At 41.2% G+C, this 26,156-nt stretch overlaps 1 protein-coding gene across 3 annotated transcripts in view; it reads right to left on the reverse strand.

Annotated features, from left to right (window-relative positions):
- fam135b (family with sequence similarity 135 member B) overlaps positions 1–26,156 on the reverse strand; it is a 350,061-nt gene that overhangs the window by 127,821 nt on the left and 196,084 nt on the right. For all 3 annotated transcript variants that reach the window (XM_048596063.1, XM_048596062.1, XM_048596064.1), the window contains 3 exons: positions 15,721–15,791; positions 7,481–7,654; positions 6,407–6,533 (listed from right to left, as the gene is read on the reverse strand). In XM_048596063.1, the coding sequence (XP_048452020.1) occupies positions 6,407–6,533; positions 7,481–7,654; positions 15,721–15,791 (372 nt within the window). The remainder of the gene's footprint in view (positions 1–6,406; positions 6,534–7,480; positions 7,655–15,720; positions 15,792–26,156) is intronic.

A 26,156-nucleotide genomic window follows, 5' to 3' on the forward strand; every position in this document is an offset into this window, starting at 1 on the left:
TAATTCCTCTGAATAAATCAAGGAGTAGAGGGTACTTGAGAATAATTACATCAGTTACTTGGGAACAGCTACATCAAGTTAATTGTAGCTATGAGAATAAACAACCATGACATTCAGATTTGAAGGTTTGCAAAACATCAATTAGGAGCAGATTGCTAGCGAACAAAATGTTCAGTCTGTATAGGACCAAAATACTTCCGACTGACACTTGACAGTCTTTGAACAATACACTTGCAGGTGTTATGACAACTGTTTAATCAACTGTACTGAACATGAGTCTCTGCACAGACTTATTATCAAAGCTTCTTTGTATAATGGGCCAGAATTCTCTATTGAAGGCAACATTGGTGCACCTACAGTCAGACTGTAGCACTCCAAACCTTCAATGCATTTACACTACATCTGCTGTGCAACTTTAGACATAGAAAACTTGGTTCAATTGAATCCCTTAATCAATACAAAGTGTGTAGGAGCGTACTTAAGAAAGAAATCAGGAAGGCAAACAAGGGCTATGAAATAGCATTGGCAGATAAGGTTAAGGATAACCCAAAGAGATTCTACAAATACATTAAGAGCAAAAGGGTAACTAGATAGAGGGTGAGGCCTCTTAAAGACCAAGGAGGTCGTCTTTGTGTGGAACCCCAGGAGATGAGAGAGATACATAATGAATATTTTACTCTGGAGAAAGAAATGGAGTCTAGAGAACGCAGAGAAATAAACTTTGATGTTTTAAAAATAGTTTACATGACAGAAGAGGAAGTTCAGGAGGCCTTAAAGAATATAAAGATGGATAAATCTCTGGAACCTGATCTAATATGTCCCAGAATATCGTGGGAAGTAAGGGAGGAAATTGTGAGACCCCTTGCAGAAATATTTGCACCATCTTTAACTACGGGTGAGGTGCCTGAGAACTGGAGGTTGGCTAATGTTGTACCTTTGTTTAAGAAAGGATGTAAGGAGAAACTGGCAAACTATAGATCTGTGAGTCTGACTTTGGTTGTGGGTAATTTGTTGGAGGTCATTATAAAAGATAGGATTTATGGATATTTAGAGAGGCAAAAATTGATTAGGGATAGTCAGCATGGTTTTGTGCAAGGAAAATCATGTCTCACAAACTTGATTGAGGTTTTTGAGGAATTTACCAAAAAGATTGATGATGGCAGTGCAGCAGACATTGTTTACTTGGATTTTAGCAAGGCTGTTGATGAGGTTCCGCATGGTAGACTAATTAATAAAGTTACGTCGCATAGGATTCAGGGTGAGCTTGCCAATTGGATACATAATTGGCTTAATGGCAGGAAACAGAGAGGAATGGTGGAGGGTTGCTTTTTGGACTGGAGGCCTGTGACCAGCAGTGTTCCATAGGGTCTTCCTTAGGGTTCTGGGTCCTCTTTTGTTTGCCATTTGTATAAACGATTTGGATGAGAATATAGAAGGCATGGTTAGTAAGTTTATGGATGACACCAAATTTGGTGGCATAGTAGTCAGTGAAAAAGGTTTTGTAAGATTACAAAGGGATCTTGATCAAATGGGTGAATGGGCTAAAAAATAGCAAGTGGAGTTCAATCTGGATAAATGAGAGGTATTGTATTTTGGTACAACATACAAACGTAGGGCTTATACAATTAATGGTAGGGCCCTGGGTAGTGTTGTAGAACAGAGGGACCTAGGGGTGCAGGTACATAACTCTTTAAAGTTTGTGTCACATATAGACAGGATGGTTAAAAAGATGCTTGGCATGCTTGCCTTCATTGCTCAGTCCTTTGAGCGTAGGAGTTGGGAAGTCATGTTCAGGTTGTACAGGACATTGGTGAGGCCTCTTCTGGAATATTGTGTCCAGTTCTGGTTGTCCAGTTATAAGAAGGATATTATCAAGCTGGAGAGGGTTCTGAAGAGATTTGCCAGGTATGGAATGTCTGAGTTATAAAGAAAGGCTGGATAGGCTGGGATGTTTCTGACTGGAGTGTAGGAGATTGAGAGGCGACCTGACAGAAGTTTATAAAATAATGAAACGTATAGATAGCATTAATGGTAGTTGTCTTTTCCCAAGGATGGGGGAATTTCAAGACTAGCGGACATATTTTTAAGGTGAGAAGAGAGAGATTTTAGAAAGACATGAGCAGCATTTTTTTTTTTACAGAGGGTGGTTCGCGTGTGGAATGAACTTCCTGAGGAAGTGGTGGATGCGGGTACAATACAACGTTTAAAAGACATTTGGATAGACGAAGAGGACAGTTATGAAGGGATATGGGCCAGGAGCAGGAAGGTGGAACTAGTTTAGTTTGGGATTGTTTGGCATGGACTGGTTGGACCGAAGGGTCTGATTCCACGCTGTATGACTCTATGACTCTAAGTGACTCTAGGGGCGGGTATTCAGCTTTTCAATACGTTTGTCAATTACGTAGGTGAACAAAAAGCTATACAGCCAAGTTTAGTGATAGGAATATCCTAAGTTGCAGTGCAGGTAGTGCAACTGGTAAAGGGTCTTCATAGGTTAAGCAGGTGGATAAAATTGTGCAACTGAATTTCAGTATGGAAAAATGTGAGATAACATCTACTCTGGACCTAGGATTAAAGAAAGCTTGTCTTAAATCAGTTTTGAATGAGGTATTATTTTCTATAGGTAAACACTGGAAAGACTAAAGACTTTCAGCTGCTGCCTCAAAGTTTGTACTCTCCCCAAAATAAAATCGATTCCCATACCTTAAGCAATGTTTCAGACAGACTGTTCACTTGCACCATGCTTTATTTAGCACTGATTCCCCTCTACATTTACTGGGTAAGCTTAACTACATGCAAATCTGTAGTCCTATTTGGCTCTGAACCGAGCCTCTGATCCTGTATATACTCCATCTGCACTTAAAATGTTCATTCTATCATTTCCATTCAGCACGATTCCCATTATCCCTTGGACATACTTCTATCTTCTATAATATCAACTTATCTTAACCTCTTCTGATCTTATCCTGCTCGAGCCCAGCATGGTCTATGCTTATCTAGATTTGCTACCAGTTATAGAACGGTATTGAAATGCTCATTCTTGTTGCACTTATTAGTTGATGTGAAATATCCATTGTAAAAAGTCTACCATCCGTGTTTTTACGAAATCTAATTTCTTATGACTCAGGCATCTTGAGCATTCTGCAACTCTTCTCTTCAGCACTGGTGGCCCGGTATTTAGATTCCCAAGCTCTATCATTTATTGTTTCATCCTAAACCCCTCCATCTCACTATTTCTCTAAGATATGTTACAAACATCAGGGTATTAAGGTAGAGTAAATCAAGATTAGAAGTAAGAAGAACAGAGGAATAAGTCATTCTGTCTTTTGAGTATTGTCTATCATTCAACAAGGTCATGGCTAATCTTCAACCTCAATTCAATGTCCCCATCCTATTCCCATTTCACTTGATTCTGTTCAATATGTCTGTCAATCTGACAATATTAATCTTCTAAGTGGTTCAACAAACCCAGCCCACCACTTGCTGGGATACAGAATTCCAAAGTTTTTTAACCATTTGAGTGACAAAATTTGTTCTCATCTCAGCCCTAAGTAGCTGAGCCTCTTTACAAACACTGATATTTTGGGACATGGATTAAAACCCACCATGGGAACTGGCAATATTTCAACTCACTAAAATCTGAAATTAAAAGACTAATAATTACCATGAAATCGTTACTGATTGTCATAAAACCCCACCTGATTCACTTATGATTCAAGGAAGGAAATCTGCCCTTATTACCAGGTCTGGCTACATGTAACTCCAGACTCACAGCAATGTGGTTGACTCTGAAATAGCCTAGAGAGCCACCTCAGTGGTAACAATCACAAGGAAGTCTCAACAAAGGAATTAAATCAAACACATTACCTGTTGTCGATCTAGGCACTGGAAACAATGCCAAACACAGCCCTAATGACCCTGCAAAATCCTTCTCAGCAACATCTGATTGGGAGAGATGTCTCATGGACTGTTAAGCAACAGTATGTGTAATGGACACTCAAACCCACTCAAAACATCTCAAAGAAATAGCCTAGACCCTAAGATTTTCTTATTTTAGAGGCAAGTGCCAGGCATTGCATTCAGATGCAATTCAAATGGTCAAGTTACCAGGTTTGAAGCAAAACACACTTTATTAATACATTATAGTTAAAATATTGACAAAATAAAAGTAAAAGGATTGGCCTAACTGTAACTCTATCAGGATACTTAACAAAATAATAAACTAGTCATAAACTGTTCCAATATATTAACATATAAGGAAGATATAGATGGTCCAATTAGCAAGTTTGCAGATGACACTAAGATTGGTGGAGTGGCAGATAGTGAAGGGGACTGTCGGAGAATGCAGCAGAATATAGATAGATTGGAGAGTTGGGCGGAGAAATGGCAGATGGAGTTCAATCCAGGAAAATGCGAGGTGATGCGTTTTGGAAGATCCAATTCAAGAGCAAACTATACGGTAAATGGAAAAGCCCTGGGGAAAATTGATGCACAGAGAGATCTGGGTGTTCAGGTCCATTGTACCCTGAAGGTGGCAACGCAGGTCAATAGAGTGGTCAAGAAAGCATACGGCATGCTTTCATTCATTGGACGGGGTACTGAGTACAAGAGTTGGCAGGTCATGTTCGACCTTGGTTCTTTGGTCTTTGGTTCGACCACATTTGGAATACTGTGTACAGTTCTGGTCGCCACATTACCAAAAGGATGTGGATGCTTTGGAGAGGGTGTAGAGGAGGTTCACCAGGATGTTGCCTGGTATGGAGGGTGCTAGCTATGAAGACAGGTTGAGTAGATTAGGATTATTTACATTAGAAAGACGGAGGTTGAGGGGGGACCTGATTGAGGTCTACAAAATCATCAGAGGTATAGACAGGGTGGATAGAAAGAAGCTTTTTCCCAGAGTGGGGGACTCAATTACTAGGGGTCACGATTTCAAGGTGAGAGGGGAAATGTTTAAGGGAGATATGCGTGGAAAGCTCTTTACGCAGAGGGTGGTGGGTGCCTGGAATGCGTTGCCAGTGGAGGTGGTAGAGTTGGGCACGATAGTGTCATTTAAGATGTATCTAGACAGATACGTGGAATGGACAGGGAGCAGAGGCTTACAGATCCTTGGAAAATAGGCGACAGGTTGAGATAGAGGATCTGGATCGGCGCAGGCTTGGAGGGCCAAAGGGCCTGTTCCTGTGCTGTAATTTTCTTTGTTCTTTGCTCTTTTCTAACATCTTATAGACATACCTTTCGCAAAAACAAATCCAGAAAAATTTATTGTCTTGCCTGCAATTCTAGCAGCAGGAAGAAAATCCAAGCCTGTAGCTGAAGCAAACAGCAGGAGAGAGAGAGGGAGCTAGAGAGCGAGCATGCGAGGGCAACAGAGAGAGTGACAGCACGTGAGAGTGTGAGAGCACGAGCACGAGAGCCTGAGAGTGAGAGAAACAAAGACAGCGACAGTGACAGAGACAGAGAGAGCGATAGAGACAAAGGCAGAGACAGATGTAGCATTTTTCACAACCCCAACAGTTACTGAAAGCTAAATGAAAAATCCTGGTTCTGTGGGGGGGCTAACCTCACCCTTCAAGGCTGCTTCTATTGTTCCAACTTTTAAAAACCGAAGGCCTCACAAGCTGTTTACTTTATTGGCTTGAACCAGACTGCTGAACACCTCTGTCTCAACCTCTCTTCATTAAAATAACGACAAAATAAGCTTCTTAAAGCCATAGTATCATCACATATGTCTTAGTCATAATTACCGAGTAGTATCTTACATACACTGTCATTGTCAATGCCATCACCATTGCTGGTATGTCCTGTCCCACCAATAGCTAGATACAGCAGCGATGATAGGACTGTAGTATACAGTTGGGGAGGAGTTTCCCTTGGTGTCCTCAACATTGCCTCTGGACCCCATGAAGTCTCATGTTGCCATGTCAAACGAGGAAACCTTCTGCTGATGACCATATACTGCAACACCTGCTCCACCCCCTACTTTCTGCAAGTGAATCAGTTCTATTTATGTTGAAAACCACTTGTTGGAAGCATTGAGGGTGGCAAGAGTGCAGAATGTATTCTGTGGGGTGGCAGGGGATCTGCAATGTCCATTACCAAAAGTGGCTTGACAATACCACTACTGACTTTACTAATATTAATGACATTAAGTTCTTCACTGTCATTAAACCCTAGTTCCCTTATGATTTTTCCAAGCAAATAAAACAATCAACTTTTTTGAAAGGTATTTAAATGAAACACAGCACAATGCAACTTGATCATAACTATGATACTGTGAAAAAAAAACAAGCAGCAAAGGCAAATGCATGAGAGAAAAAAATCTGTCGGTCCAACATACAAATATGGCAAAGTATCTGAGCCTCAGAAATATCCTGCTCCAAAGAAGAGGTGGAAACTTGCTTACCTCGACTGTAAGCTGCTTGTAGTAGCTAGACCCAAACATGAGGTTTTCAAGATTAAGATTTGATACATTCGGTTCCATCTCATGACCACTTTTCCCAAGCCAGATCCCTTTGCTTAGTCGAGGGAAACTAAGGGGCAAAAACAAATGCTAGTGTAATTGAAGAATGTACATAGCTCACATCACTGTTTTGTGTATGGGGTTATCAGATGACATTTTGTGCTCATTTAGGTGAAGGATGAAAGTACTGGGAGTGGAAGATTTATCTTCCCTCACCTCTTCCTACTTTTAAATACAGTGAATGTAGTATCAAATATTCCCCAGGTCAGATACAACAGGAGGAAGCAGCTTTTTCTACAATGTGCCAATGTTTAGCCATCACTAACTGTGGAGCACAGTTGGGTATAAGTTAAATGCGTTTGCTAATGCAACCTGCTTGATTGACGTGTAAAGGAATTACCTGGAGATTTTTTAATACAGCAATATTTGTTTTTGTTTTCCCAATCAACACTGCCCCACATGTCCACAAAAAAAATTGTCTGTGAAAGTAACCTCTGCCTGTTGGTCAAATACAGACAAGTACTGTGGTTTTGCTTGGAGCCCACAACAGTTTAGGATCTTACCATGAGGATATAAATAGGTATGACCTTATGTTCTGTGGCTCCCTGGCAAAGCAGTGTGTGCCAATGAGTCAACCTCTTCTCTGTTGCTGTTATATCAAATGCCATTAATACAAAGTACTGCCAATGCTAGAAATATTAGGAATAAGAACCAAAAAAAGTTGGAAAAAATTTAGCAGATCAGTTAGCATTTATGGACACAAGTAGAGTTAACGTTGCAGATCGATAAATAAATTATTGACATGAAACACTGACCCTGTTTCTCTCTACAGATGCTGCCTGGCATGATGAATTTTTAAAAGATCTTTTTGTTCTTGTCAATAATGATATTTTGCTTTGGGAAGAATCATACTACCACTATTGCTGTGCAAACTGTTTGGAGCACTAAGTGGTCACACATCTAAAGACATCCCTTGAAAGCATGCAGAAAGTATAGCAATCGCATTCACCATCGTACCTTATCAAGGGCTGGTGTAAAGCAACAAGTGCTGCATGCACAGTAACGGAAATGACAGAGAGGTGGAAATAGTCAAACATCACAGGTACGTGATGATGTAAGCCCCTCCTGGGATGGAAGTGAAGACCCAGTCTTCGGCTGCTGATCAAGGGTATTCCTGCAATGTCACTCAACCTGTGGGCAAACAGAAAACAGGTTTTAGATGTTACTGGGAAACAGCCTGACTAAGATTATTCGACATTGGGCAAAAGCCACTTTAAAAATCCTGGAATGATTTTTATGCATCCCAAGTTACTATTCTAAAACAGAAATTATAATACATTAAATTAGCAAAAAAAACATAATTATTTATTTTGTGTAAACAGAGAAATCAAAATTACAGAGACATAAGGAGTTCCTGTTTGTTTGGTTCTAATGTTCACAATCCACTGAAGTTTCTAACCCATTCTGTGACGCCAAACCCGAAACAGTGTATTCTCCATTTCATGTACCTGTTCAGTTATGAAGAACTATCCAGTTCTGATTTTTAAGAAGCACACTAACACTGCTTCAGGGTAGATGTTGCAAACAGAAAACAGTGTGTGAGTAACTGGAAAGAAATACAAGAAATCGTTGTGAATTAAGCCTCAGACTACAAAGTAGCAGCAAGATTGAAAGGAGTAAGGAAGAAAGCATGATAAAATAAATAAATCTCAGGTTAGGTGGTGAAATTCAGTTTTAAAAGCCGGGCATTTGGGGTATCTGATAGGGAAGGAGCTTTCTGGTCATGGCAATTGCATTGTGTGGAATGACCATTGATTCAGTTTCACCAAATTGGTATGTACTTTTAGCTTACCTTTTCAAAAAAAAAACATTTTTCAGTGTTCAGCAGTTTCTACAAAATGGTAAATATTGTTGACTTTTGTATATGTCATTTCTTCCTCTCCCACAGTTATAAACCAAAGACAGCAGACAGCAAAACTGCCTTAAGTGCACTCTTGGATTCAGATAAATGATTGCAACAAAAAAAGTTAAAAAGTTTCAGCTTCTTCTACTCTTCCTATTCCTCTTGTTTAATGAAACCATAACTTGTGTTGTCAAAACAGGCCCACAGCAAGAACAAAAGTCAAAACATTTGTATAGTGTCAACTAACATTCATACGTAGAGAAATGAATGGCATGCCCAGAATCATAGATAACACAGTGTGGAGCTGGATGAACACAGCAGGCCAGGCAGCACTGGAGGAGCAGGAAAGCTGACGTTTCGGGTCCTCCAGCTCCACACTGTGTTATCTCAGACTCCAGCATCAGCAGATCTTACTACCTTCTCATGCCCAGAATCATGCTCACTTCTGCACTGTTACACATAGTGAAGTACATTAGTCACATTTCAAAATGTCAGGAGTGCACATTTTGCATCTAAGTGAAAAAAATTATTGGATCGTAATTATAATCAGCCCGTGATATAATTACGTTTTCTAAATTTAACTTTTGAATACACTGATGACATCTTATTATAGATCCATCCTATTGAGTTTTACTATACTTCAGTCATTTACTGTTTCTAATTTAAGTGAAATGTCAACATCATAATGTGTGACAGGACATTTGCAACAATTAAACTCAGACTCACAGTATTAATGGATAAATATCTGGGCCAATCTAACTTAGATTTGCAGTAATTGGCACTCACTGCACAGGATACCCCAGCCAAAACAACACCGACACACAGTAAATATATGCTCTTTCTCAAGCTGCATGCACATTGCTCACATCCACACAGATGTAATTTATTTCTCATTTACATATTTTGTGATGAACTCTATTATTTGTGAAGACAAGAGCAAAAACGCTAGAGATCTGCTGTCTGCACTTTGATCTCAAGGCCTGTATTTTTTGAGTCAGGCCATAATCGATAAAGAAACAAAACCTCAAGTTTCTGACAAAAGGGAAGGTCGAGGCTTAAAAACACAGAGCTCTCAGAGATCAAATTTCAGCTGGAGGTCGAAGCAAAGTAGGCTGTGGGGAGTTCTGTGTACAGAATGAAAAACTGAAGTCTGGGTTAAGCAGCAGGGATTGTGATAAAGATATACTGCTGCTCTTTCATTTCTTTTACCAGAGCCAACCACATAGTGTATCACTGGGGCGTTATTGAGTGATGGGATGAAGGTGACTCTGGGAATCTATGCCATCAGCACTGTTGAGGACCAAGCTAAGAAGGTGTGACAAAGGTTAACCATGGAACCTGGATGAGGTTAATCTTCTGCAGAAGTCAGCACACTGGCCAATTCCGGTGGGAAATAAAAGAATTGAACTCTACTGAAAGTTATACAGAAGTCTGAAAGTCTTTGTGGCTATACATTGTGTTACATATGCCAAAAGCAATTCCGGTAAATCTGTGGGATCATTGTAATATTCGCTATTTTACTGAATACAATTTGCCTGTTAATTCATGCTTATGTTCTGTTCATTTTGGTTTGATTGTTGAAACAGAAATTGTACAGGTTCCTAATGTATTGATGCCATCTTGACCTCTTCATCTCCTGCTTTAATTCCATGATTGTTGTGTACAATAAGTGTTGTTCCATTTCAAAGCCATTAATAAAATGGTGTCAATAAATCCATGTAATGTTGCGAGTCATTTCATAATTTGCCAAAGATGTCACATTCCACAGCTCAGAGATAGCAAGAACTGCAGATGCTCTAGTCAGAGACAACACAGCAGGCCAGGCAGCAGAAGAGCAGGAAAGTTGATATTTCGGGTCAGGACCCTTCTTCAGAAATCGGAAGTGGGAAGGGAGCTGGGAAATAAATAAGGAGTGGGGTTATGGAAGGTAGGTAGGAATGTGATAGGTAGGAAATGGTGGGGATTGGTCAGTGGGAGGTTGGGGTGCGTAGATGGGAGAGAAGATGGACAGTTTGTGTCAGGTCAAGGAGGTGAGGATGAGAGGGAGGGTTGGACATGGGATGAGGCTGGGGATGGGGAGATTTTAAAACTGGAGAATTCCATGTTTAGGCCATCGAGCTGTAGTCTCCCAAGGTGGAATATGAGGTGTTGGTCCTCCCATTTGTGGGTGATCTCATTCCATGTCCAACTCTCCCTCTCATCCTTGACTTGACACAGCCTGTCCAACTTCTCTCCCATCTACCTGCCCCATCCATCCCACTGACTAATCCCCACCACTCCCTACCTGCACTCATCTATCACCATTCCACCTACTTTCCCCAGCCCCACCCCTCCTCTCTATTTATTTCCTAGCTCCCTTTCCCCTCCCTATTTCTGAAAAAAGGCCCTGATCCGAAACATCAACTTTCCTCCTCCTGGCCTGCTGTGCTCCTCCACCTCCACACTGTGTTGTCCCACATTCCACAGCTCGCTGTGCAAGTTCCCTTTTCCCTAGTGCTTTGGTTCTTTCCCTCTGATCTGAAGTTCTTATTCCTCATGCTCTTGTTTCCACCCTCCATTTTTATTTTTAAAATTCCCAGTGTCCACTGCAGTCATTGCAGGCTTCAGGAGGTCCTCCAACTTTGCCCTGGCATCCAGTCTGGATCCTGGCCTTAGCATCTACCCCGATTCCCACCCCTCCTGCCCTTGCCCTCATTCTCTCTTCTCCCTGTCCAAAGTTCACATTCTTACATTTAAAATACCTGGTGTATGTTGCCACTAATGCTTTAGCCGCTTCTCCTCTTCTGGCTGCTGAACCCACACTGAAGTTCTGGGTTCTATTTAGTGCCAGAAGTTGGTCAGTGCAAATACTTCTGGAGCTGTATCTGCTGCCAACTTCTACCACTGGTCAATATAAACATACAATCAGTGGGTGAATTTTTTTTTCCAATACTCTCCGTTTGACCTTTCAGTTCCACCTTGCACAACTCCAGGCCTTCTCGCATCATGTGTGTATATAGCTAATCCACACCAACTAACATTCTTCTTTGTCTCTGACACTTTCATATCAACTTTAAATTCTTTGCCCTTTTCCTGTAAATCTTTAAAGGCCTTATTCCACCATTCTTCTGCAATCATCTCTAGTCTTATTTTACAACTTGAACCCTCTACTTGAGTTATTGTAAACACCTGTTTGCTACACCATTGGTAAGAGAGATTTCAGCTTCTACATCTTTTGCTATGCACTGTTCCCTTCCAATGGTTATTGCTCCACTTCTAGGTGTTTTGGAGTGTTTTGTTACATGAAAGGTGCTACATAAATGCTTGTTGCCATTATCATCAATAGGGGAGGTCATTAATACATCCAAACCAGAGATGTACAACTGATTCAGAATATCAGTCTGATTATCATAACATTGAAATTTTAATCCAATATCCACACGATATGGAATCTCAAAATCAGCACGAGTTAAATAAGAGAAAAAAATTATGGTAATGTTATTCAGTTAGCTGATTTTTGTTTCTTGTTGATCTTTCTAATTATTTGGTCAAAAAGTAAATGTGTGGATGGTCCTTATGGTTCAGTCATTTAATCAGTTGCATTGTATTGTTACTATATATTAGCCGACATTGAATGAGACAAACAGAAGTTAGCCTCAGGGATGGACTATAGAAATGAAAATTGAGCTAGGGTCTCTGTGATGCTATATGATCCAGCCACCGTTATGGGAAAGTGTATCTGTTCCAGAAGGAAATGAGGCCCAACTGGATTATGATTGTCGTAACTGTCTCCTCCTCCATTGCTCAAGAGCCTGGCTGAATGTCAAGACTCAACAAGACAAAATAGTCACTGAGAATAAGTTGCAGAAGTCTGCCTACAACTGGATTGCTTCTTAACATTTGTTGCCACTTTAGGACAGAAAAGGAGGGAACTGGATGACAGAAATGCTAAATGTACTGGAAAAAGCAGATTAAAGGAATTCCAGAGTCTGATAACATTAGGTAGCTGAACAAAATTCCATCTGTGTGCATTTCATTATTTCTATATTTACTTTCCAAAACTACATTTCATTTCAGGGCATTGATGAGTTTGGGAGCAAAATCATAACTTCAAACTAACCAGATAAGCAGGCTAAGAACTAAATTAAATATTTGACTGTAATGGAATTTTATGAGCCTTTTATGGGGCTTTCATTTGTTCTGATGAATGTATGCTTTTGTTTCTAGCTTTGGCACCTAATTGCCTAGATTTTGAGAGATGGTTTAACAGGTTTTTCCGATAACTCACCATTCGAAATACAGCTTGAATTATTGCACACTGATACTGTTGTAAAACCATGCAAGAATATTGGTCATTAAGAACGTCAAGTGTATGTAACTCCGCAAACTCTCATGTGAGCTATGGAAAATAGCTGATAGCAAGTTTCATATAGCAGTCTGTTGCCTTATTTTCCACACGGTTAGACACAACTAATTCCTACATTCTATATACTAAATATTGGAAAACACTGACATATTAGTTGTTAAACATTTAAAGAATAATTGCAGAAGAATAAGCATGGTCAAATTTGAGTTTGTCAAATCCTCTTGTGAATTACTTAATTGAATATCTTTAATATGCCAATAAATTTGTTTATCTTCTCAAAATTTGAGTTCCATTATCTTCGAGTTAGCCTCCAGCAAAACTGAAATGAAAGAGAAAAGTGCTGCTTACAGAACGCTGTTACAATCTCAGGCTATCTCAAAGGGGTTCGCAGTCAGTTTGTTACTTTCAAAGTGCAGTCATTGTTACGTAGGCAAACAGCATGATGCTAACACACAACAAGTTTCTACTGATAGTATTAAGACAAATAATTTGTGAATCTCTTTTGGTGATGTTTTTGAAAAATAACTGCTGATGAAGACTAGTGCCATGGGACTTTTGTCTTTTCTTAAATAGGCAAATGTGATTGATTGGATTTATTGTCACGTGTACCTACGTACAGCGAAAAGCTTTGTTTGTGAGCAGTAAGCAAGGACGTACAGATTAAAGGATAAAATAAAAACTTGGACAGAGTAAGGCGTACAGGTTGCATCGCATGTCCTGTGCGATGGGGACGTGTGCTAGGCAAGATCAACATTATTTGAGGTGAGAGAATCCATTCAGTCTAACAATGGCAGGGAAGAAGCTGTTCTTGAACCTGCTGGTGAGTGAATTCAAGCTTCTGTATCTTCTGCCTGAATGAAGAGGTTGTAGGAGACCATGACTGGGGTAGGATGGTACTTGGATAATGTTAGAACATAGAACAGTACAGCACAGTACAGGCGCTTCGGCCCACGATGTTGTGCCAAACTTTTACCCTAAACCTAAGGTCTATCTAACCTCCACCCCTACCTTATACTATCATCCATATGCCTATCTAATAGCTGCTTAAATGCCCCTAATGAGGCCGACTCCCCTACCACTCTCCGAGTAAAGAACCTACCTCTGACAGCTCCCCTATATCTACCTCCACTCACTTTTAAACTATGTTGGGAGTCCTTCTGCGGCAACGAGACATATGAATGGAGCCTGTGGATGGGAGGTTGGTTTCCGTGATGGTCCGGGCTGTGCACACAACCTGCTGCAGTTTCATACGGAAATCTACTATAAAGCCACGGACTCCCACAGCTATCTGGACTATACATCCTTACACACCACTTCCTGTAAAGACTCCATCCCATTCTCTCAGTTCCTCCGTCTCCATCGTACATGTTCAGATGAGGCCAACTTCGACAAGAGATCCTCCGAAATGTCCACCTTCTTCCTCAACTGAGGATTTCCCAGCTCCGTTGTCAACAGGCCCTCAACCGGATCCGACCCATCTCCCGCTCTTGCGTCCTCACCCATCTCTTCCCTCCCACAACAGCGATAGGGTTCCCCTTATCCTCACCTACCATCCCACCAGCATCCATGTCCAGAAGATCATCAGACGCCATTTCCGCCACCTCCAACGAGATGCCACCTCCCCTCCCTTGTCCGCCTTCCACAGGGACCATTCCCTCTGGGACACCCTGATCCACACTTCCTTCACACCCAACACCCTCCCCACAGCCCTACGGCACCTTCCCCTGTAACCGGCGAAGGTGCAATACCTGCCCATTTACCTCCTCCCTACCCACTATCCAAAGGCCCAAACATACCTTCCAGGTGAAGCAGCACTTCATCTGCACTTCCCAGAATCTAGTCTACTGCATTCGCTGCTCACAATGTGTTCTCCTGTACATTGGGGAAACTAAGCATAGACTGGGTGACTGCTTCACAGAACATCTATGTTCTGCTCGCAAAAAGACCCTGAACTACCTGTTGCCTGCCACTTTTACACACCACCCTGCTCTCTGGCCAACATCTCTGTCTCTGGCTTGCTGCAGTGTTCCAGCGAAGCTCAACAAAAGCTGGAAGACCAGCACCTCATTTTCCGGTTGAGGACTCTGCAGCCCTCCGGACCCAATATCCAGTTCAATAATTTTATGGCCTAAAGTCTCCCATGTTCCAGTCCCCTACCCCACACACCAGGCCTTGTTACCACATAGCCTGCCATTAAACACCACCTGTTGTTAGTTACTAACAGTCCCCATTAACAACTATTCACCCTCCCAGCCTGATCGTTAGCAACTCCTTTGTCTGTCCAACTGTTCTTCTCGCTCTTTAGGCTCTATCCTAACGTTTACTCCCTACCCCGCCCACCTCCCTATGTTCTGCATATAAACTGATGTTTTCCATGGCACCATCAGTTCTGAGGAAGGGTCACCGGACCTGAAACATTAACTCTGTTTTTCTCTTCACAGATGTTGCCAGACCTGCTGAGCTTTTCCAGCAACTCTGTTTTTATTGATAGTTTCATATGGTCGTGGGCAGAGCAATGCCTTACCAGGCCGTTATGCACCCAGACAGTTTGCTTTCAATGGTGCATCTGTAGAAGTGGGTGAGGGTCCTTCTGGACACGTCAAATCCCCTGAGCCACCTGAGGAAGAAAAGGCATTGTTGTGCCTTCTTGACTGTCGCACCTAAGCGGGAAGCCCAGGGCGGGTTGTCCTGGTCTTACAATAGACTTAATATCTTCGTCAAAAGATAGTGCCTCTCCCTCTGAAAATGCAGGAGTCTGTCAGAACTGTAGTGATGAGTCAGATAGCTTTGTGTGGCTAAGTCCCAGGAGTGACAAGAATGCCATCCATGACCAGTTGACACATATAGCTGACTGAACGAGGGTAAATGATAATTCTGGATTGACAGTGACCTATTATCAATAACAAGTCATGACAGGTGAGTTGTCCTTATTGGCAATTAATCCATTCAGTACCAGTAATTCATTTTGAATTCTATTATTTTTAAGCAGAACACTAGAATATTACTCACTGCTGTTCAGAGTCTGTGAAATGCAGGTCAAGCTTCAGCTGAAAGTCTACTTCATTCAACGCTTCTTCCACCTGCAAAATGAATTATAAGAATTAAAAAAAGGTTGCTCTGCTCCGTGACAGAAATATAAATTTGACATAATAGTTATTTGATAGAAACAATGTTCGTGAGTATCACTGTACAAAGAAAAGAGATATGCTTCCAGCTCTTTTCATCTTCCACGGATCAATTCAGAATCACAAGAAAACCAAATTTCAAAGCAAACAACAACTTGTACTGCATGAGAAATGGGTGTGAATGTTGCCATGCAGAGTGTAAGCCGACAGTTATTCACAAGCTTCTGTTCAAATTCAAACCAGGCAAATTGATTCTGATTGATCGAGGTGTTGCCATTGTGATTGCCCAGGGAAATGGTGGGCCTTGACTCTTTGTTCAACTAAACTGAGTAAATGCTGGGTCATTCTCCTTTACAAGTCAAAACATTTTCTGAGTCTGAATAACTGTTGTTTGTCAAATCACATGGCAGACTACAGGTAGAACAAGTGAGAGCATGATGGGCTGAGTAGCCTCGAGGTAACAATTCTGTTTAAGTCACATCCTTGCAACCAAAAAAGAGCTCTGTGAATGAGCTATGTGGGGACCTCTGCACAATTTCATGTAATTTGCTCGTGAGGATGGAAATACCCACTTTCTCAAAATATCTCGGATGAAGTTTGATGCTCCATGCAAGTGGGCTTGAAGGGTTCACTAAATTGACACTAGGCTGTCTCGTACCTATCCATGCAACCTGCCTCCTAATTCACAGGGGGGACAGTGGAGGGCAGGATGCATGTACTTGGTCCTATTGAAGCCCATAAATAGCCAACTCACCCAAGTGCCTATTACTCCTCCCCCAGTATTTTATACACATTGGAATGAAGTCCAAACCAAAAGGGAAGGCTGGCAGCTTTAGCTTCCCATCTGCCCACTGGAGGGGAATCAGAGCTGTACAACCAACTTTAAACTGGCTCCTATGGTACCTGCCTCCCACATCCCTCACACAACCCTCACAGTTAGCCAGCCAGCACAGCAAGAATGCCTCCACCTTGGTTTGAGACAAGAGCACACGAGAAACCCGTTTGATAGACTGAACTTGTCCTTCGCGTATTTCTTTTTGTTTGTCACTGCAGATCATAAGGTGCAGAAGCCCAACCCCATGGATAAAAGCAGCGACTCCATCTCTGACAAGGAAGACTTACCAAGGCCTGTTTTCTGCCTCTCCAGTACTGCTACAATCACATGCTTCTTGGAGGATTCAAGATATAGAACTGGGGCAGATGCTGATCAACAATCCACACACATGCATCAGGAGCTGAGGGAGGTGTATCAAGGTCAGGTCTCCGACAGTGACATATCAGGCCCCACATCGATGAAAAGTCCGTTGTATTTTCTGGGCCACAAGAAGATACAGAGATGAATGGGAAGGAGGGGTTGGAAATACGAGGTGGCGGAGGCTATGCTGACTCGTGCACAGGTGAAGAGCCCATCTTTGGGTTCTGTCATGGTTGCAGCACAGGGGCACATGGCTTTCTTCATGAAGAGTTTGGCAATCATTGTAGGGAGCCAGGTTTACCATGCAATCCATATATACACGAAGCTGGACATTCATCGCCCTGAGAAAGGGTTCAGTACTGCAGTGTCTAAGCAAGAGAGAATTGAAACACCTGGACCATACTCATACCATATGGAAATATCACAGAAAAGGAAATGATATTGGACAAACACACTGGAGTTTTTTCAGGGTGTTCACAGCAGACTAGACAAGAAGGAATAAGTGGATGGTGTATTTTGTAGTTTCAGAAAGCTCTCAATATGATGTTACAAATGTTAATAAGTAAAATTAAAACAATGGGATAAGTTGCAATATCCTGCATTGAGGTTTAGGTACTGAAATGATAATGAAAAGAAAAACAAACAAGAGAAAGAATAAACAAGTCATGCTCAGGTTGGCATGCTACAAATATTGAGGTACTGCTAGGATCAGTGCTTCAACCCCAGTTGACTAAGATGTAAGGACCAAATATAAAATTTCCATACTTGTGGATGGTACAAAACAAAATGGAAGTTTAAGTATTGAAGAGGATGCAAACAGTCGCATGGCAATTTCAAAAGACTGGGTAAGCAGGCAAGAACATGATAGATGGAATATCATGTCTTATGGCTGCTTCATATTTAATTGTTTTTCGTCCTTGGGTTTGAAGGATGAAGGATAGAAGGACAGTGGATTTTTTCTTTGGCAAGATATTGCTTGAAAGGCACACATGGTGATCCATGGAGGAGTCATCTCAAATAGGCTGAGGAAGCAGTCTGACCTGGGACTGGAAGTTCATTCCCAAAGAAATCTGGACCTTAATCCTGGGAATTTGGAGCAGGGTTGCTGGTCTGATTCCAAACCTTGAAGAGTTATCTGCTCCCAGGGAGGCTATCCTATCGCTGACTCTGGCATGCAACCTTATCGTCTGAGGAATGGGAGCTGTCTGTTGGATTCTGATGGTGGAGGTGGAGATCAGTGGTCAGAGGAGAAGCAGTCCTGCTCCATCTTGTCCATGAGGAATGATTCCCTTGACTATTTACCTCACTGCAGCTGCCAGTTTCTTGCACTTGGGACAACCATTAGTATTCAAAGTAGGTTAAACTTGATACTTTCAGCTTCTTCCAAGTATCTATGATGCTATCATACATCCTGGAGTTAACTTGGCTATCCACCTTTTGCCCCATTTCAGTAAAAGCCTGGTCTTGGTGGATTAGCTCAACACGTTTCCATTTTTTGGCCATTAAACGGGCTTATCCATGTTAAAGTCCAAGCCCTTCTCCCCACCATGCATTCTAATTTACAGTAAAAGATAACATTTGTACTAGTACAATGTTATTTATACCAAAAAAATCATACCTATGTCAAAGCCATTTGTCAAACATTTCAAACTTATCATCGTGTAAAAGCTATTCACTTTTTGACAGTTATACAGATAACTTAAACAGATTTTGTTTCAATAACTACAGCAAGAGATATGAGTTATTGCAGCAAATTACAGAAAAATAGTCAAAACACTGCAACAGATTCTGTACATACAAACATTTAAGATCAGGCACTCAAAGAATATCTATGCATTTTGGAAGGTGAAATTTATACTAATAACCTGGACTAGGAGTCTTTTCTGAAGTTGCAATCAACTGCATCCATCAAAAATAATTGTACCACCAACAGGTAAGTACTCAGCTAGAGTAGCTATGTTTAAATGTCCAAACATATCCTAATTACATCGCTGATCTGCTGAGCAGAGAACACAGGGCACCTTAACTAAATTGCCATGGTTGATGAGGATTTCCTTACAGGAAGAACATGAATCAGAGGGAGAAAAATAAAAGCATGAAATGAGCATAAAAGGAGGCAAGAAAAAATTGCCCTATACTGCCCGTGCTCTCTCATACCACAACAAAGAAATGTATAAGAACTTCAAAAACACAATTGGATTCTCTGAAGGGAAGCTTTTTAACCAGATTGCTGATTCTTGACTGTTACTGATTTTTCCCATTACCCACTATTTAATATTGGCCAGTTGCTCTGGCAACACAAAAATCACTGCATCTTATAGATTATTCGATCATCTCAACACGTAACAATTATTATGCCTTACAGCTGGCATGTCTTGTTCAAACTAATTGTCTATTTGAAAACTAGACACTCTCAAAGTCCCAGGTCACCTGATTCCTATTGTGGATCTCAACCATTCCTCAATTTCAAGAAGAAACAAAGGGCCTTGCAGACTAATGTGCTTCAAAACTGACTTTTAATCAATCAAAAAGGGTATTATCAATTGAATGGGCCAATCAAAACAAGGATACTGGATGTACTCTTTAAGGTGTCAAACCACACCATGGGATGTTAGAATCAACATAAACACCACTGCTTTCTTTCTACATTTTTTTTAAGATCAGTGAAAACTATTTGCAAGAGGGTCCACCAAATCCATCGAATCAACAGTTCAGCGAACAGAAATCCTGACCACAATTAGCTACAAGTTCACCAGGCAGTCAAAAGTAATTAGTAGCAAATACAATGAAAGTGGGATATTCCAATATAGAGGAGTCCTCTGAAATAGTAGGAACAGCCGATGCTGGAGTCTGAGGTAACAAGGTCTGGACATAGCAGGCCAGGCAGCATCAGAGGAGCAGGAAAGCTGACGTTTCGGGTCTAGACTCTTGACCTAGAGGAGTCCTCTGATCTGTTCCAACTTTAAGGTCACCTGAAACAGCACAGAAACTTGACTCTAGTTAACTTTACAGCCCGCGGACTCTGCCTTCAACTTTAAACCACTTTACTATCCAAGGAACTACAGGCATACCATGCCACTATGAGGGAGGTCAGAGATTGTAAATCAGTGACTTAGATAATTATTAAGTGCAACCTTCAACAATACCTAATCTTTGTGTGTTGAGTGTGGGACCTGAGTTTTAATTCAGAGTAAATGTGAGAAAAAATTTCCTTTATTTTAAAACTCAAAGCCTGCTGCTGAGTTATTGAATTGGGATTTATACTCCCAACAGAAAGAAAACACATATTTCATTCATCACAAATCAAACAGATTTGCAGGCAAAAGGAAGCATTCAAATTCTTTCCAGTATTTCTATTTCAAATCAAATATCTATTCTGTTTCTTTTTCAAAGTCGTTAATTAACTGTGCCAAACATTTGAAATAAAAGCCAAGTGCTGTGAATCCAGGAAATAAAACCAGAAGTTGTTGTCTCTTCAAAAGAAATGTAATGGGTTGGAAGCATTAACTTTGGGCAGAATTATTCCAGGCTCTGAACAATGTGGGCATTGGTTAAAAAGTTGGATGTTGCCAGGAAGGAACTTCTCAACATCAAGAGCAATGAATCCCATTTTCCAACCAAGTTCTGAATGGCAAAACGAGATGTTCACTAGTGAGTGGCAACAGGCTTATTTTCACGTATCAGCATGCATTATGATCTGATTATCATGTAATCCCACCTCACTTATATCCAGCTTCCCATTTTCCCACCTGCTGGACAGAAACTAGAAGGCGTGAAAGTTAGACTATTCACCTAATGACTACAGCTTATTGCTTGCTCCTCCAGGCCTCCATCTTGGACACCACTGGGGTCCGTCCAGAGGCAGTGACTGCACTCACGCACAGTCCATGGACCTTGACATTCAACACAAACCATCCTCATTGCACCCTAATGGTACATCTCCGATCTACTGACACTATGGCTCTGCAACTAAAGTTTTCACTGGAACCTTTCATTACAATACTGCTGCCAGGACATGGGTATCCGTCCATGCATGCAATCTCATGGATTTGAACAGAAGCATCTCAGGGATTTTCGTTTTCTTTCTTAGTGCTCATTCACTTTGTGCCTATTTTGATGCTCTTGGACTTTTTTTTGGTCTTGTGTGCTTGGTGCCCTGAAGTGACGGGCCACAAGATGGGTTAGCGGGAAAAAAGAAACAAGATATTAGAGTTTATTCCAGTAAAACTTGCCAGAGATGTTAATCTCTTCGCACCTCACCGCTACCGCCTTATGACCTAGTGAGGTCTGTTTGGAGACAATGGCCGTGAGACAGCCAAGGAGATGACCTCATACATCAAGGAGAAGGGCCTTTTTGAGGATATCACCATGGTGGTTAGAAAGATGCTCTCAATCTTGCCTTTTCATGCTTTGCTGCCTCACTTAGAGCTTTCAATCCTTCAGTACTTTTGTCTTTTAGGGTAGACTCAAAGCCAGGCAGCTTATCATACTAGCCAACAGCGATCAGTTAAGGGGGTGAACATGTTACTGTGAGGCACCATGTGATGTCAATTTCACACATGCATCATGTGTCTGCACCAAACACACACCACGTGCTTCTACCTCATAGTCATGTCTCATAGTCTGAGGGGAGTAGACCTTGGTCATTTTAAGGGAAACAGCACTCAGCAGGTGAGGCACAGTAAGACAACAACAACTTTCCATGTCAGACTAAGAGCTTGGGGATTGATCAAAAGATCTCCTCTGTACCACCCATTCTAACAGGAACTCCAGGTCCCCCTCAAAGCAGAGCTCCTTCACTGTTGCTGGGTCAATAATCCTGGAAGCTCTCCCCGAAGACAATGTAGTCAACCGTTCAAGACAGTAGCTCACAATCACCTTCTCATTGGCAACTAGGAACAGGCAATAAATGCTGGCCAGCCAGCAACACTTGTGTCCCATGAATGAATACAAAAAAAAGTCATACTGGACTCAAATCATTAACTCTGTTTCTCTCTCCATGCTCACTTTCTCCAGCATACTCTTGTGCTTATTTCAGTTTTCCAAAATCTGCAGTATTTTGCCTTGATGCCAATTTTCCTTTGTCTGCCACGTCCTGGGCAAATGACATAAGCTGTGAAGGGTAGGTCCAGACTGGCGCTGACTGTGCGTAACTGCCTATTAAATATAACGCATCATTGGGAATTCTGTGAAATCTCAGGGATGGCAAGTACTTCTGCCTTGAGAAAGAGGGGGAATATAAACAGCGCAGGGGGGTGGACCATAGCAAATGAAGCAGGAAGGAATGGGAGAAAGCTCAAGTGGCCTTGCAGAGAGAAACCCTCCATGCAACTTACCAAAATTGACAAATACTGATTTCTGGTAACATTAAATTCTCTGTTTGTGTCTCCACGGATGCAGCCAGACCTGCTAGTGCTTCCAGCACCCTCTGTTCTTAACTCAAAACACCCTTGTCATCAAACAAGTTTACTAGTCATCCAAACATGTAGCACAACTGATTGAAGGTTGTTCTGGATTGTACCTTTCCGTGGTTACATACTTAACATTTCTCATGAGGTGTCCCTAAGAATCTGTAGTTAGACAGATGTAAAGACACATGAGAGTCACCTACATCTGTTCCAGCATCTGCAGAATAAAATTTTCCTGAGAAATACAGAAGAGTTTTCAAAGCAGATGTCTAATAAAATTAAGGCATTTGTATTAAAGTTATGTTGTCAATGGTAGAATTACATCAGGCACAGAATATGTATTAAGTTGCAAGATTGCAGTTCATAGGCATTAGAAACAAACTGCTCCTACAAGCCAGAGATGCAAAACACATCACTAGCCCTTGAGTCTCAAAAGGATTTACACAGACTTGTATTTTGCCCCTCTCCGATTGGACAGCAGATGCACATAAAACTTGGGGCCGTCTATTTAGTGCGCCAGTGATGATCGAAAAAAATGCTATGGGGGACTGACACTTCCCATCTCGGTGTATATTCTTTGGTCTTCACCTTTTGGGGATGCTCCAGACAATTTCAGAGTACAGCAAGTAAGGAGAGTGGATATAAACCACCCCACCGCTTTACAGTATAGGGAAAACACATATGTCTTCCTAATTATTATTATATGTTATTTATATGTCGCTGAATCAAAATCCTGGAAATTCCCTCCCTTACAGTATTGTCACTGCCTACAGTAACTAGGTTGCAGCAGTTCAAGGCAACTCACCATCACCTCTCAAGGACCACTAAGGATGGGCAATAAATGCTGGCCCGGTCAGCAGCACCCACATCCCATGAATGAATTTTTTAAAAAGTTTGCAGATTTCAAGACAAATCAAGACAGCCAACGACAAGAAAAGGATTAAGTGATGACGTCTCTCAGTTACAACTAGCCATCACTTTGTATAACTTACCTATGCTTCCACTGCTTCCTACTGTTTCTACAAGGCCAAATGGCAAATACTAACTGCCTTGTTTTCATAATACTGTACTGTGTGCCTTATGCTGAAATTGTTAGCAAAAATGTGTCAACCTACAGCTTAAAAGCTGCCATCGCGAAAGAAAAAGCAAGTTTATGATTGCAAAAGGCAGGAAGATTCAAGACAGTAGTTACAAAATATCAAATATTTTTAGTATACAATAAAATGGTGTTCAGAATTGACAATGGAAGTGGAACAATGCAGGTCTGAATGTCCAATCAAAGAAAGTCAAACTTATCACTAGGCAAGGAACGATTGCAAACCTTTCTGCAGCGTCCTGTCACTATTTGTCAACTTGATGTTACTCGAAGATCTGAAGGGACTTTAGTGATTCAGTTGATGTATGATTATGACTCTACTAACAACAACTGTGGAAACATGGGAAAAAGTGATGATGACATTTTCTCATTGATCAGCTTAGTGCTCAGGGTATTTTTCCTCATCACATTCTAGCTAAAGAACTGTGTGGTGTTTTTAATAAACTAGACTTGGTTTTGCATTCTTTTTATCCCAAGTTAGTATCTGGATTTTATGTGTTAGTAAGCCATTTTCAATGGTAGATTTAAATTTTCCAAGCTTTGAATGCAGTGCTTGCATGAATGTGGACGTACACAGTGCAAAATTGTCCAATATAATTCACAATTAACTGAACAGAAGGTTAGAATTGACATAGAGGTAATATGACTGGAAATAATTTAGGTCAGTCTACTTGGCAAAGATATGGGAAGAAAAGACAATAATGTCACAACTTATTGTTTAATTTTCAATATATCTCCATCATTAGGTGAATAGAATGGATTAGCATATATCGCTCATCTTTCCTCAGAAGCAAAAAGACCCAATATTACATAATCTCTAACAACTTCAGGAATAATTCAAATTTTTTTATGTTGACTAGATATTGACCATGCATTGTACAAACAGATTTTTCTGGACATCAGGTCTGAGCTTAGAATTTACTAGTTTATACTCTAATTCCCATTGACTCAGTCATTGGATAGCTAAGTTGTGATGTGGATTAAACATTCTTATTCCAGTTAGTATTGTATGTGCCTCTCGAAAGTTCCTGTGCATTTACCTCCTTTTAAGTCTGGGAAATTCTCTCCCAGGAGTCAGCCCCAGCCTCTTGGTGCTTTTGTTGCAGCGCTGACAGAATTTAAATATTTCTACTGTAATTGTATTCAATATGTGATAAAAGAACTATTGCTTTCAAACAAAAAAAAATCAATTCTTAACACAGGCAAATGTAAAATGTTCTTCATGAATCCTGGACTATGATAACCTTATAAAAGCCTTCAGCAATGATCAACAAGGATACCAAAAGAATCAAATGTTACTCACAAGATATATAATAATTACTGATTCGAAGATGGAACCACTGTGACACTAAAATATCTGGAACAAAAACCAGGGTGATGGGAATGGCACAGAATGGCTGATTGCAAGTTCTCAAGCATGTGACCCACGTAAATGGCAACTCACTGTTACCTAGTGATAAACTGGCCTTGCAGCTCAGCAGAAGCATAAAAGGTGGCAATGCTCCTGATGTTGAGATAGCCTTGCCAACCTTATCAGCTAATTCTGCCACAAATATTGCCAAAGCTCACACCACTCAGATTACACCCAAAGTCTCTCTCTGATGGGTGAAAACAAGTCAAGGCAGCATAACCACTGTCAAAGGCATCTGGACAAACTCCTTTTGGCTAACTACGGAAACAAAAATCCCTAAATCACTCAACGGCCAAAGTCGGCACTACCAGAATCACCCAATTAAATGACAGCATCTGTCATGAATGAGTCATTGACTGCTTTGTATCTTTTGCTGTCGCATTTGAAACTTGCCTCTCATTTCTAATCTGTGCCAACGTGCCACATTTTATTACCGTTCTTGTATTTTAATACTTTCTCTAACTCAAGAAAGCACAGTTAGATTGGTTCCTTTTAAACAAGTACTGGGAACTTCAGCTTGGAAAAGGAATCCACGAGGGAAGGGTTCCTTTCAAAATTAACTTGGTTGTGATCGACCGAGGTAGGGGTTGAATGAAGTAGAGCAAATTCATTTCTACCATTCATTCACACCATTTCGGGTTTTCCATTCAAATTACCCTTGCTGGTTGTAACAGCATGGAGGGTCTTCTTAGTGAACACTGAGTTGGACGAAGGTCTGGACAAATAAGTGGCGAGTTGCTGCCTCCAGGTAATTACACTGGCTTGGCACGTCAGGAGTTCAGGGGAGAAGAATTCTAAGTTGCACAGAAACAAGGTGAATTCAGCAGATAATGCGATGCAAAAACGTGGAAGAAGTAATGAATACAGCCTAATTTGCTACAGAACCTCGAGATACTATTAAGAGATAATGTGGAGTTTGTGGCATTAAGAAACCAAGATAGCAGCAGAGTAAGACGCTCCAGTCAGAACCACTCTGCTCGCCAGTTCCTTTCTTCCCTCTTTGCGATTTTTTTTTGTTTCCCACTACCCCCAAACTTTTAACTACCCCTACCTAGAGGATGGAGTCAAGGGAGATGAGTCGCGACAGGATGGGTGGGAGCTGAGCAGGCGGGCAGAGTCCCGGAGTGAGAGCAGCAGGACGATCACGGACTGGGGCCGAGTCCCAGCAGGGCGAGCGCAGGCCGAGTCCCGGAGTGAGAGCAGCAGGGCG

Source organism: Rhincodon typus, chromosome 4, assembly GCF_021869965.1.
Source record: "Rhincodon typus isolate 14 chromosome 4, sRhiTyp1.1, whole genome shotgun sequence".
In the NCBI taxonomy this organism is placed as follows: Eukaryota; Metazoa; Chordata; class Chondrichthyes; order Orectolobiformes; family Rhincodontidae; genus Rhincodon; species Rhincodon typus.